This window comes from Arachis ipaensis, chromosome B3 (genome assembly GCF_059453495.1).
Source record: "Arachis ipaensis isolate K30076 ecotype BB chromosome B3, ASM5945349v1, whole genome shotgun sequence".
NCBI lineage: Eukaryota > Viridiplantae > Streptophyta > Magnoliopsida > Fabales > Fabaceae > Arachis > Arachis ipaensis.
In genome coordinates, this window is record NC_142438.1 from 78643038 (window position 1) to 78656283 (window position 13246).

Genomic DNA, 13246 nt, shown 5'->3' on the forward strand with positions numbered 1-13246 from the left:
AATTTAAGCCAAATCACATTTTAATCATTCTATTGAAAAAAAAAGCATATTATACTCTCAATCATTCAATGGTAGGTCATGGATCAAAATGAGATGAAGTTATTAAAGAAATTAATTAAAATAGACCTCTTACTTTGTTTTATTTTTCATTCCGTGAAATCAATAAAATAAAATTACAGTATCAAATAAATTAATCTCTAAGAGATTTTTAGTATAATAAATTTTTAATGATCAAATATTTCTCAAATTTTTATTTTATTAAATAATCAATTCTCATATCAAATTATTTATCTATATAAATAAACTTACAAAATCCTTTAGAATTAATATATTTTTTATTAAATAAATTTAATTCTTATAATTTTAATCAATTGTATATTATTTAAAAAATATCTAAATACAAGAATGTAATTAGATGATGATATAAAAAAATTTTTATTATCAATAAATTAAATTTAAATTTTGATTAAATAACGATTAAAATTTAATATAAAAATTAATTTATCTAAGTTAAAAATTGATTAAGCGATTAAAATTTTTTTTTTTTTAAATTAAAAATAAGACTTAAATCCGTAATTTTTAAGTGAATATAAGAAAATGATGCCATTTTTTTTTTTGGTGACTGAAATAAATTAAACAAAGAAAAACAAAAGAAACAAAACAAGGAACTGCTTAAATAGAGGGACAGTCCCGTTTAAGACTACTCTTAAACTCCTTCCAAGGTGAAAGAAGCTCCACATGCGAAAGTTGTAACTTCATCGCCATCTTTGCCATAGTATCTGCCACCGTGTTTGCATCTCTCATAATCAAACGAAAGTCAACACGCCAATTCCAATGCATGATATCTCTTATTTTGAGCACCAGTGGATTAATAAACCCAAAACCATCTTGAGTAACAAGATTAAATGCTTCCACACAATCCGTCTCACAAATAACATCTCGTTGACCCACATCCCAAGCTAAGAGATATCCTCTCCAAATAGCAAACAATTCTCCTTGAAGAATACTATTACTCTCAATCATTCCCAAACACCCCCTTTGCCAGCTCCCATTACAATCTCTAATAACACAAGCAAAACCAACACTATCACCCGAACCAAAATAACTAGCATCACAATTAATCTTAAAAGTACCAATGGATGGGGGATTCCAAAAACCATTTAGAGTAGAGGGAAGGGACATACGTTGTAATTCAAAAATATTTCTAAGCTCCTTTTCTGAAGTTAATGCCAGACAAATGACTTTTTCCGGAGGCCAAGTTTCATGGGGATTAAAGATGTCGTTATTCCTTGCTCGCCATATCCACCAAAGTCCCGAAAAGAACTTGAACGGGTGCTCTCTGCTATGATACAAGAACCAGTTCTTCAAATCCAAAGGATGACAAGGAATATCCAACCTTTGCCAGACAAGCTGAGCTTTTGGACAATCCCGAATACAATGTATAACCGATTCCTGGCTAGAAAGACATCTTGGACACCTATCCGATGACGACATCCCTCTTCTAAAGCGAAAACTTGCAGTAGGAAGAGCCTCCTTAAGACACAACCAAGCCAAAAACTTATGCTTTTCCGGAACAAGCTGACGCCAAAGCCAAAGCCAATTCTCCCTCTCCTCCCAACCAAACAGCTGCTTACACAACCACAAGTAACCATTGCGTGAGTCATAGACTTTGGCAGCAGACCCACTCCAATACCAACCCACTTCCGGACCTGCTTGTTCATCTGGATTGTAAGAGAGAATATTATCTTTCAGATTTTGAGATAAAGGAGAATAAAGAGTATCCAAATGCCACCTACCAACCGACCAAATATCCTGTATCCGGAGATTCGAATCAGAAATGTGGACATAATCCATCTCATTAGATAACCGTCCTTCTCTCCTCCAGCTAGAAAACCAAAAATTCTGGTTCAAATCTCCAATACACCAAGCAAACCCATCCTTCAACACTTTCCAAGCCTTGCAAAGACACCTCCAAATGGGAGAGTCCTTGTTCTTAGGATAACTAAAACAGTTATATAGAGATGATCGGTATTTGGCATCCAATAATTGGACCCATAGCTTGTTTGGCTGCTGGAAAAAAGTCCAAACTAGCTTCCCAAGAAGAGCAATATTTACACAATAAGGATCTCTAATCCCCAAACCTCCATATTTTTTTGGAGTAACCAGTACCTTCCAACTAACAAGATTCAATCCTCTTCCATCAACTTGTCCTTTCCAAAGAAAATTCCTCATCATAGACTCCAATTTACTAATGATTCCTTTTGGAAAAATAGAGACCTGCATCTGGTACGTGGGAATAGCAGCGGCAACAGAATTAACCAAGCAGAGTCTACCAGCCCGATTGAGTAAACTCCCTTTCCAGCTTGCTAGCCTACTCCGAATCTTATCCAGGACACCATTGAAAGCTGAACGAGTCACTCTAGAATGGCTAAGGGTAACTCCAAGATACTTGCCCAAATCCTGGACAAATCTGATAGAGGATACCCCAGTGAAAACCTCTTTCCTTGTTGCAGAGACATTCTTGGAGCAAAGCGCTTTAGACTTCTCCACATTAATCTTCATCCCAGATGCTTTGCAAAAAGTCTCTAAAACCAACATCACATTTTGCACTTGTCTCTTTGTAGCTTTACAGAATAGAAGCAAGTCATCCGCAAACATTAAATGGGATATTCTTGGTCCCCCTCTAGAAATAGCAACCGGCTCCCACAAGCCCAAATCAACCTGATGACTAATAAAGCATGCCAGTCGCTCCATACACAACACAAAAAGATAGGGTGACATAGGGTCTCCTTGTCTAAGACCTCGACTAGGAGTAAAGCCATTCAGACGACTCCCATTTCAAAGAATAGATAAGGAAGAAGCAGTGACACAATTCATAATCAAATTAAGTGTAGGAATAGGAAAACCAAAGCTCTTAAGGGTATGAGCTAAAAACCTCCAGTCAACTCTGTCATAAGCTTTCTCCAGATCAATCTTAAAGGCCAGTGTGCCTTTCTTTGATTTAGTCTTCTTCATAAAGTGGAGGACTTCTTGAGCAATAATGATGTTGTCAGGAGTTCCTCGTCCCGGAATAAATCCTCCTTGAAGCGGGCCAACAATCTCCGCAAGATGAGGACGAAGCCTATTAACAAGGACCTTCGTGATGATCTTGTAAACTACATTGCAGAGACTAATCGGCCTGAAATCTTTCATAGATACCGGTGATTCAACCTTTGGAATGAGAACCAGTAAAGTCTCCAACATTCTCGGATCAAGAGTAACACCGGAGAATGCCTGCTTAACCATCTTCCAAACATCAAGACCAATGATCTCCCAATATTCTTTGAAGAAGAAAGCTTGAAACCCATCCGGACCTGGAGCTTTAAAAGAGTTCATGTGAAAAACAGCTGTTTTGACTTCCTCCATAGTAACTGGTGCCGTAAGATTATTGCTAGCTTCCTCATTCAGAGAAGGCAGAGGCACATCACCAAGGCAACCCAAATCAACATCATCCAAATGACAGAATAAGCTTTTATAGAAAGACTCTGCTTCTTGACTCAGAACTTCTGGATCAGTTTCCCACACTCCATCCTTGAGAAAAAGACCATGAATCTTATTATGCTTCCTTCGCGCAAGAGTTTGAATATGAAAGAATCTTGTATTCCTATCCCCGAACCTTACCCACTGCTCTCTGGACTTTTGGAACCATATGAGCTCTTCTTGCACTAGAGTATTATTATAATCATCAAGCAACTGTTGCTCTTTCTGACGCAAATAAATACTATCCACCACTTCCAAACGCTTTTGTAAATAATTAATCTGCTGCTCTAATTCACATTTCTTAACAAAAATGTTACCAAATACCTTCGAGTTAAACTCTAGTGAATTCTTCTGTACTTCTGAAAGCTTGCCATGAATTCCTCTATTACCAGACCACCATGACTGGTTCACAATATCTTTATACCCAGGATGAGTAGCCCAAGCAGCAACAAATCGGAAAGGTCGATTCCCTTTAGGCTGAGGACGACCTTTACAACGCACCAGAATAGGGCAATGATCAGACTGAAGCCTATTTAAAACTTTTGCATAAGCCTCTGGAAAGATAGATAACCAACTACTATTTATACAGACTCGATCAAGCTTTTTTGCCACGTCAACATAATTTTTCACCCTCCTGTACCAAGAAAACTGCCTCCCGATAGTCTTCAGATCAAACAAACCACTATCCCCTAATGAAGTAGCAAACATGTCTGCTCTTTGATGAGAAAATTGACAGCCCTTAGATTCATGAGAGAATTTGACTTCATTAAAATCACCAAGAACAATCCAAGGTCCTTGAAAAACCATGGATTGTGCAACAAGATAATCCCAAAGGAGAACCCTTTTATTAAATTGAGGACTGCCATAAATACCACTACACCTCCAAATTAAATTATCAAAGTGAACCTCAACAGTAACACCCTGATCAAAAGCATCAATGAACTTACAACAAACATCCTTCATAGAGGATAGAAATCAAATACCTCCCTTATGCCCCTGTGCCTCTACTATACCAACAGAGTGATACCCCAACCTTTCCCAAAATAATTTTAAATGCTGAAAAGGGGAGTGAGTTTCAACCACAATAAAGAAAACATGTCTAAATTTCCTAACAAGTTCCTTACAATGCACCCGGGCTAACTTATTAGAAGCACCCCTAATATTCCAAACAATCATATTTAAACTATCCATAAATAATAGGGACAGAATAAATAAGAACATAAACTCTAAACAGAATCACCAACTTCAATAGGTGGTTTGTCCTGCGGTACTGGCACACTCTGATCCTCAATAATTGCCACCTTTGGACCCCCTGACACTGCACTTGCCATGCTTCCATCTACTAAGGTTTCCTCCGTTGTGCCACCATTTTTATCAACTGGCGAGTTCTGCAAGGAGGAAGGCCGAGGACGCTTCCGTAGAGAAATTCCACGACGTGTAGGAGTTCTGCGCGATGGAGATGGCGCAATTTCATGTTTTTCTTGCTTCCCCATCCTAATGCCAGTTGATTTGCCTCCATCACCATGCAAATTGGGCCTTGGAACCCTTCTCGAACCAAACTTGTGCTGCTTTCCATCTTGGTCCTTCAAACCTGATGACTGGCCCATTGTAAATTTTTTCTTACGCAGCACTTGTTGCCAGCCCTCTCCATCATCCATGCATGCCTCATTAACAAGACCATCAGGCACGTGAGGAGCCAATGATTCCGTAACCACATCCTTCCCTTTAACAACTCCTAATTTCTCACCCAAATCACGAGCTTCTGATTCAGCTTCTTTTTGAATCTCATGATTGTTGTGTGGCACTAGCGTTGGGGCTTCATTATTTTTTCCATCACCAAAGGAATTTATGTTTCCTTCCAAGGACTCCTTCTCCATGCACAACGATTTATCATGCCCATACCGTGCACAAGTAGCACAAATCAACTGTAAACTCTCGTACTCCACTTCATAAGTCACACCCTCCACTATAATATGTTTGATTACAGGCAACTCAAGATTAATTTGAACACAAGCTCGGGCATATTTTCCTCTTTCTGCGAGCTTAGTAGCCAAATCTACTTTCATCGGAATCCCAATTGCAGAAGCAATTCGCAGCATTGCTTGTTACTGGTAGCACCAAATTGGAAGTCCCGAGACTCGAATCCATACCAGCGTTGATCCAAAGGATTTTTCGCATGGCCTAAAATCCACATCCCATGGCTTTACTGCAACATAGTGACCGTCTATCAACCACGGGCCACCAAGAATGACTTTCTCACGATCCCCAGCAATATCAAATTTAACCAAAAAATATCCAAATCCCACATCCAACAAATCAAACCCTCCTTTGATGCGCCATATTATCCGGAGCTTATGCATGAGAGCCGTGTAGCCATAATACTTATCCAACACCTTGATCACGATGGCTTCCTTACAAGGTTCAGCTAGACAGCTCTTTGCCTCCTTGGTAAAACTGACACTTGGTGGACGAGAATCACCCTGCTTACCTGTCACCGTTGCGATACCATCCCCAGATAAAGATCCTACTAATGCAAAGGCTTTAAGCTTTTCTGCACCAATGACTTTATCTCTAAAAGAGACCTTGGATGGCTTTTCTAACCCCTCTCGAGAAGAACCCTCCTTAACACCGGATACACACCCACCTACGCTCTCCCCCTTATCTCTTCCGATGGCATGGCCATCTTCCTCACCGTGTTTCACCCTCAACCGCTCGCCCCCGCTTTCTCCTTAAAATTTCTTGATGTTTTGAAATGGATTTGGAATATATTAAAATTAAAATTAAAATATTTTACTAAATCACAGAGAGACACGTGGACATAACGGAAGAACAAAGGAAAAAGAAGTGAACAGAAAAGCAGGAAGGAGAAAAGAGTTTAGCAATGGAATCGAAACTGGAAACTGGAAAGTGAGAACGTAGAATTCAATTGGAAGATGGACTCAGCGGAGGAGCGAGCAGTGAGAGATTTCATCGCAAAGGAAGTCCCCGACTGGAACGACGACGTCGTTTCGGTGGCGAGGTTCAAAGCATTCTCCGGCCAGAGATCCGATTGGCAGCCCAGGTTCCTCTTCTGGAGACACTTGATCCTCAAAATCGCCACTCACTTTCGCCTCCTCTTCATAAAACCCTCCCAGGTCAGTTAATTACTACTTTACTACTACTACTACTACCACCACCTCCATTTTTTAGGGTTTTCCAAATTTCAATTTCTCCGCCTCTTACCTTTAATTTTGGCTGTTATTTGCAGGTTAAGAGTGTTTGGTTTAACCGAGGAGGGTTAACCCCCTTATGTCTTGACCACGTTCTGGTCAGTCTCTCTTTCTCACTATAAAATTCTCATTCGTTTTACTGTTTTTCTCTTAGTTTAGTTTAGTTTTCAATGCCGGTGGAGTCTCATTTAAATCTTAATATCAATGATAATTACTGGAAGTGAAGCTAGGTCATAGCTGTTAAGGATATATAGGATTCATTCTTTCTAATGTTTCTATGAGGCTCAAATATTAATTTGACATACACACATGATACATGGATACGACAATTATACATCACATTGTAACGATAGGGTAACCAATAGATTGAAATAAAAACCTGAATTATAAAAGGAAATACAGAAAAATTGACTTCAGTATTCGTATAGATGCACTTATCTAGTTCATTGTTATAAAAGTATCTATTAATGTAGATGTAGATACCTACGATTACATATGTCTTGGAACATCTATGGCATTTCCCTTCTTTCCTTCTTTTTCAATTGTGATTTGCGTAAAAAGAAATTATTTCTTTCAAAGGATAATAAATTAATAATTATTACGCTGCTTGACTTAACTTGCTGCTTAAAACCAGTTGTTTGCTTTTGAGTTTTTTTTTTTTTTTTTGGCTTTACATGTGTTCAGTTTTCAGTCTCTAATGTATAATGAAGGTGACCTCACAAGAATTGTGGATCTTGCGGATCCAACAAGTGGACGATTGTCCCAACTATTCAGAAAAGTTAGCAACTTAGTAGCAAGATCAACTCCGGATATTATGTCTGAAGAATTTGTCATTTTAACTTCTCTGCTTCAGGTAATTTACCCATCCTTTCATTTCAACAGCTTTTCTTCTCATATGTTTATTCATTTCAATTCCTCCAGCACATGTTCTATGAGTTTTTTATCTATCATATGAAGTTTTGACTGAGAGAGTCTGAGATTGAGTAACTTATATTGCACTGTAACCCACAAAAAGTACATTTTAGTATTGGTCAAAGAACGGTTCAATGTCAACATTTAGTATCTGGCATTGTGTGATATATCATATGGATATATGAAATTCTTCCTACATTTTATGTGTAGAGTAAGGCTGCTGAAGTTGTCAAACATCTATCTGAAAGTCACTGGAATTCATCATGTATCATCACAATGAAGAAATTCCAGGACATATGTGGAGGGCCTGATGAAGCATCTGCAATCTTGAGGTATATGTCAGGATGTGGTACAGCAAAGTATCTTAAAGTCCATAAGAAAGAATTTGTAGAGGTACGGAAACTTGGATATCTTATTATTCTATCTTAGGCATGTTTTTCTTTAAATAAGTTAATTGACATTTCTGATAAGCTAATGGAAGCTATTCTAAGTTTTGGCTTTGATTAATGCCGCTCAAGATTCTTTTCCTGGGTATTATTAATACCGATTTACTTTTTATGGTTGAAACTCTTTTCTTATTTCAAGTTTGTATTTTACAGGGTGTAAAAATTTCTCCTTCAGCTTCCACATTATCTAGCATATCTAATTTAGACTATGATGTCTTGTACTTGATCTGGACAACTGAGAGGCTTCAGCAGCAACTAGACATGATTGACAGACGTTATGAGTCGTAAGTTTTTGTTTACAAGTCTTTATATTTGTATGTAACCTTAAGGTGCTTCTAAATATACCAATCAAAATTGGAGTAAATAAAACAAAATCTTCATATATTTTGCCTTTCTTATTCCAAAGTCAATTATTGCTATTTTATCTTAGTTGATATACAAAGTAACATTCTCGTTGTAAAGGATATGATAAATTATTATCATATGATTATCAGGTTATCCTTTTGTGGTACTGTCACATGACCTGATAACCAATCACATATAAAGTATCAATCAACTCAAATTGATTTACTAAAAAATAATTTGAAAATATTTATGCACAAGACAAATGGTGTTTACAAAATTACAATTAAGATTCAAAAGCACTCTTGGTTTTATAGCACACACTGTCTTTCCAGTTTACAGATGTTGTGTAGGGATGTTTGCTCAAAATTTGCCTCACAGATTGATTCTTTTAGGTCAAGAAAGTCAGCGTTGGCTTCTCTACATTCAGGGAACAAAAAATTGGCCCTTAGGCATGCAAGGGAGCTTAAGCTGGCCACTCAGAGTAGAGATAAGTGTTCATCACTTTTGAACAGAGTACAGGAAGTACTTGGTGTTATTGCAGATGCGGAGGCTACCAAAAAGGTACAACTTCAAATATTCTTTTGGACTAATCAGTTTATATCAGATTCTGAAGATTGCATTCAGCTGTTGATCCATCATTTGCTACCAGATATCTGAAGCTATGCAGATTGGAGCCAATGCAATTAAAGAAAATAAGATTAGCGTGGAAGAGGTTGATCTCTGTTTACGAGATCTCCAAGAGAGCATTGATGCACAGAAGGAAGTGGAAAAGGCGCTAGGTATATTTTTCATATCTTCTGTGGCAAGCATTTAAATTGTGCTTTTCATTTTTCTTTAATGATGGGTTTTGTAATAGATATAGAACCCCAAGGATTTTTCGAGATTGTTGTAATGTCCAAGTCCAATGTCTATTTTTAGCATTCGTGTTTTTATTGGTTGTTGCTTTGTGTCAACTGCAGAACAAACTCCATCTTACACGGATGTCGAAGATGAAGATATCCAAGACGAATTGGAGAAGTTGGAGTTGGCTATTGAGAAAGAGGCTCCAGTTCCTGCAGTTGAAAAGGCGTTTGGCACCACAGAAGAAGGAAGAGCAGCTGCAGAAGCCACTGAATTTATCAATGAGGCTTTCTCAAATCTCAGGCTGTCAAATGGTGCATCTGTGAAGCAAGGTATCACTAAGGAGGGATCAGAGGGTGACAGAGAATCAAAAAAATTAGAAATGGAGGCTGTGTAAACTATAAAGTCTTAAAAGAGAAAATTATGTTGTGCACTTGTGCTTCACCCTCGCCTATGTCAAAATTACCCATATTTTGGGGGACTTCGCACGTCTTTATAACTTAGTAGTTCATTTTTTAGATTTACTTGTGATGACTAGATGCATTTTCTGATAGTTGTACAGTAGTTGTGCATAAATCTTGAATTATATGTCTCTCAACCAAATAAAACACTTAATTTGTTGTATGGCATGCCATTTATTCTTCAGAAAGAAACTCGTGTATTTGGAGAAGGTCTAGTGTTATATCTCTGCGGACCAAAAAGATGGTCAAGACCAATTAAAAAAAAAACTACAAACTTGTCATCACCAAATAAATATTAGTGGTTTTGGACGAGTTTAATGTTCAACTGAAAGTGAAAGCAATCAGATAAATGAAAAAAAAATGAATATTTATATATATAAAATAACATCTGATAAATAAATAAATACAAGGCAAGAGTACGTGGTGATTGGTGAACATGATAGCGGAACGCAAATGCTAAAGCTATCCCTTTCAGTTATGACTTATGAGAACCAAGGCCAAAAATTTACGAAAGAGCTATTTTCTTCTTTTTATTAATGTAATGTAATGTTTCTATGATTTTCTTCAAAACTCAAACTTCAAATTATTAAAAATCTTGATTTCTTAATAAAGTAAAGCCGTGATGATAAAATGCTAGAACATGACAACTAATGAAGGTTACTCAAGTTTGTGTGGGTCATTTTGATGGGTACACGGTACATACATGTGAAAGCTGTAAAGCATGGAATGAAGCAGCACTATCTTGATTTGTGTAAAGTGTTAACCAACTTTACGCTATCAACTACTTTACATTATTCTGCTATTCCATTCCATAATTATTCTTTTCCTCCTGATTGATGATTGTGGGAAAATAGAAGGGGTAGCTGCTGCTAGTTGTGTGTTGGTGAAGGGAAACCTGATCACCATTATTGATTGCTTGAACATGTGAGACATCTAGACTGGAAGAATTGGCGATTGACAATGGCGCAATTGGTGGAGTGGGATTGATGAAAAGTGGTGATGGTGGCATAATCATAGGCCTCATTTGGTTGAAGAAACCATCAAACATGTTTTGATGGGGAATGCCTGTGCCTGATGATGGCCTATAACACATTAACTGATTATGATGATTATGTAACATCATCAATGGCATGCAAAGTCCTCTCCCCATTGACATTATCTGCAAACATATACATATGCAACAATGTTTCTATATATATAAGATATCTCAACACTAATTATGAACTTGAATTAGCTAGATAGAGGATTAATTAATAGTAAAATTAACCTGCAACTGAAGCTTCAGGGTCTTAAGATAGTCAATTGCATCATCAAGAGTTGAAGCTTTATCAATCTAACATATACATTATTGGCATTCACAATGAGAAAAATAAAGTTGGGAATATAATGAACACTAGAGACTAGTGACACACCTTATTGCAATTGGGTATGAGTTCTTTCAATGTATGAATCCTCTTGTTGACCCTGTCAGATAAATTATGAACCTCTGGGTCCCTGCTTCTCTTGGCTCTGGTACCTGCAGCTGGTGTTTCCTTTGCTATTATTACATCTTCTGTTTCTTCATCATCCTGCATGAATAGATAATAATGTATTATAGATACTATAGGCCACAGGGTGGTTGTTCCAGCTTCTTCACTTACATCATCACTTATATATGTTGTGGTGTCATCATGATCATGATCAGTGATGTTGCTGTATTCCTCATGCTGCTTCCTCATAATACCAATGTCAGGGTCGTTTGAGGCTCCAATAGAGCTTACAGGGGAAGATGCTACTACCAAGTGTTGCTCAATATTATTATTACTATTGTAATTAGGTGGTGGTGGTGCTGCTGAACTTGATGAGGCTCCATGATATGGTTTTTGAGCATGAGAGTGTCGATCAAGTGGTTGTACCTGATGAAAAGGTGTTTCTTTGAGTTCTTGTGTTGCTGCTTTGTTATTATTAGAAGAATCAATCACCACAGATGAATGATCATGACCTTTACTACTAGTGGCAGCAGCAGCAGCAGAAGAAGATTTGTTGAGTAAGAGTGAAGGAACCAAGAAGTTTGGGAAGTTCACCATTCCTCCTCCTAATGATGTTCTCTGATTATTATTATTATTGCAAGTACCCAAGTGCTGTAGTGTGTGTGATTTTGTTGTTGCTTGTGCTGAACCTGAAAAATCTATTATTCTTGGTTTCTTGCACTGTTGTGATAAGGAGGAGGAATATGTATTACTAATGAGTTTGAAGTTTGAAAATCCTTGTTGGATCTGCTTCTTGCTTTGATCCAAAATTGAGGAGCAGTAAAATCTCTCTAACTTTGCTGCTCTTTCTTCCACTGCTGCTCCTCTTCCTTGCACTTTAACTTCACCATTTTCCCATACCAGCTCACCAATATCCTTATTCACATGCCTTGATACATAAATAAAAAATTCAATTAACTAAGCAAAGTTGACAACAATTCAAACAAGGATATATCATATGATGTATTTTGTACCAATTAACTTACAACAAGGAGGAGCTTCTTGTCATCCCTGTGCGGCTGGAGTTGAACATATTCTCCCCCATTAATGGATTCATCAATCGGAGTACCTACTTGTTAATTACTTGTAACTCAAACACACAACTATATAGTCATGTCTTGCTATTTGCTAAGGTGAATATGAACGAACATTCTGGAAACTAGTACCGGTAACAAAATAATTTACTGCATTATCCATGTGGCATGCGTGAAAGTCATATCTACAATCCTATACTGAAAATTGAATTCCTATTTCCTAGTACTTGATAAAAAGATTCAGGGGCTCACACAAGATTCATGCACTTCTCTCTGAAAACGACATACCATGTTCTTCCCATCCAATTTCAATCACTAAAATTACAATAATTTATTTTTATGTACTAATTGTAAAAAATAATTATTTTTTTTTACCCTGTAGATTTACACCTGCTCCTACCAAAAAACAAAAAGCGGAGTGCCGACAAATTACTATGTTGATAGTAAAATGAAACATACACGTAACACTAAAGTTAATTTATGAACAGAGATTGAGATAAGATGTGTAGTATAGTAGGTCTCCAATACTATCATCATTGGTGGATTTTATTTATTGAGAGCTAAACCTAGAGACATATAAATATGGGGAAGGTATGCATGCACCACAAAAGAGGGGGCCACAGGGGGACTACTATAAATGATGCAACATAGAGGGAGACCAAGTGGGATTGGTTCTGCTTTCCCACTTTCACGTGAAACTCACGTGCCCCTTCATCCTCTTGTCTGTACTTCGAATAATCCTGAATGCAACACCACACACAATCACTCACTCACAGTCTTCTTCCGACACCGTATGGACTTTTGTCATATTATTTTATCTATCATTAATTTCTAAATGACTCGTCAACTGTTTCACTACTCAAAGTCATCGTCATAACATGCACCCAAAACTCATGTAACCTTATCTCCTTCCTCTCTTTTTTTTCTTTCTTTTTCTTGTTTTTCTCCTCAGCCATACTTCATCAATAATGC

General features: G+C 37.3%; 2 protein-coding genes across 3 annotated transcripts; one reads left to right on the forward strand and one right to left on the reverse strand.

Annotated features, from left to right (window-relative positions):
* The first annotated feature begins 6300 nt into the window (after positions 1-6300).
* On the forward strand, positions 6301-9924 carry LOC148571232 (uncharacterized). The gene is made up of 8 exons (XM_088509260.1): positions 6301-6653; positions 6767-6826; positions 7420-7581; positions 7851-8033; positions 8240-8370; positions 8824-8992; positions 9081-9210; positions 9391-9924. Exons 1-8 carry the CDS (start codon positions 6453-6455, stop codon positions 9666-9668), a joined length of 1314 nt encoding a protein of 437 aa, XP_088365386.1. The 5' UTR covers positions 6301-6452; the 3' UTR covers positions 9669-9924.
* A 385-nt stretch (positions 9925-10309) lies between these two features.
* LOC148571233 (uncharacterized) lies at positions 10310-12566 on the reverse strand. Of its 2 annotated transcripts, XM_088509259.1 has the most exons (5): positions 12227-12566; positions 11373-12129; positions 11145-11300; positions 11000-11065; positions 10310-10891 (listed from the first exon to the last, which is right to left on the reverse strand). In XM_088509259.1, the coding sequence occupies exons 1-5, from the start codon at positions 12295-12297 to the stop codon at positions 10532-10534; spliced, it is 1410 nt and encodes a 469-aa protein (XP_088365385.1). In that variant the 5' UTR covers positions 12298-12566; the 3' UTR covers positions 10310-10531. The 2 variants fall into 2 exon arrangements, with proteins under 2 accessions (XP_088365385.1, XP_088365384.1); XM_088509258.1 differs by having other exon boundaries at positions 11145-12129; positions 12227-12474.
* Positions 12567-13246: the final 680 nt, after the last annotated feature.

Bases quoted from the DNA above. Each gene is read 5' to 3' on its own strand.
- LOC148571232 (XM_088509260.1), top strand. From the start codon at position 6,453: ATGGACTCAGCGGAGGAGCGAGCAGTGAGAGATTTCATCGCAAAGGAA. The intron at 6,827-7,419 runs GTCAGTCTCTCT...TTCAGTTTTCAG, and splicing joins TATGTCTTGACCACGTTCTG to TCTCTAATGTATAATGAAGG. The intron at 8,371-8,823 runs GTAAGTTTTTGT...TGATTCTTTTAG, and splicing joins ATTGACAGACGTTATGAGTC to GTCAAGAAAGTCAGCGTTGG.
- LOC148571233 (XM_088509258.1), bottom strand. From the start codon at position 12,297: ATGAATCCATTAATGGGGGAGAATATGTTCAACTCCAGCCGCACAGGG. The intron at 12,130-12,226 runs GTAAGTTAATTG...TTATGTATCAAG, and splicing joins ACAAGAAGCTCCTCCTTGTT to GCATGTGAATAAGGATATTG. The intron at 10,892-10,999 runs GTTAATTTTACT...ATATGTTTGCAG, and splicing joins CCCTGAAGCTTCAGTTGCAG to ATAATGTCAATGGGGAGAGG.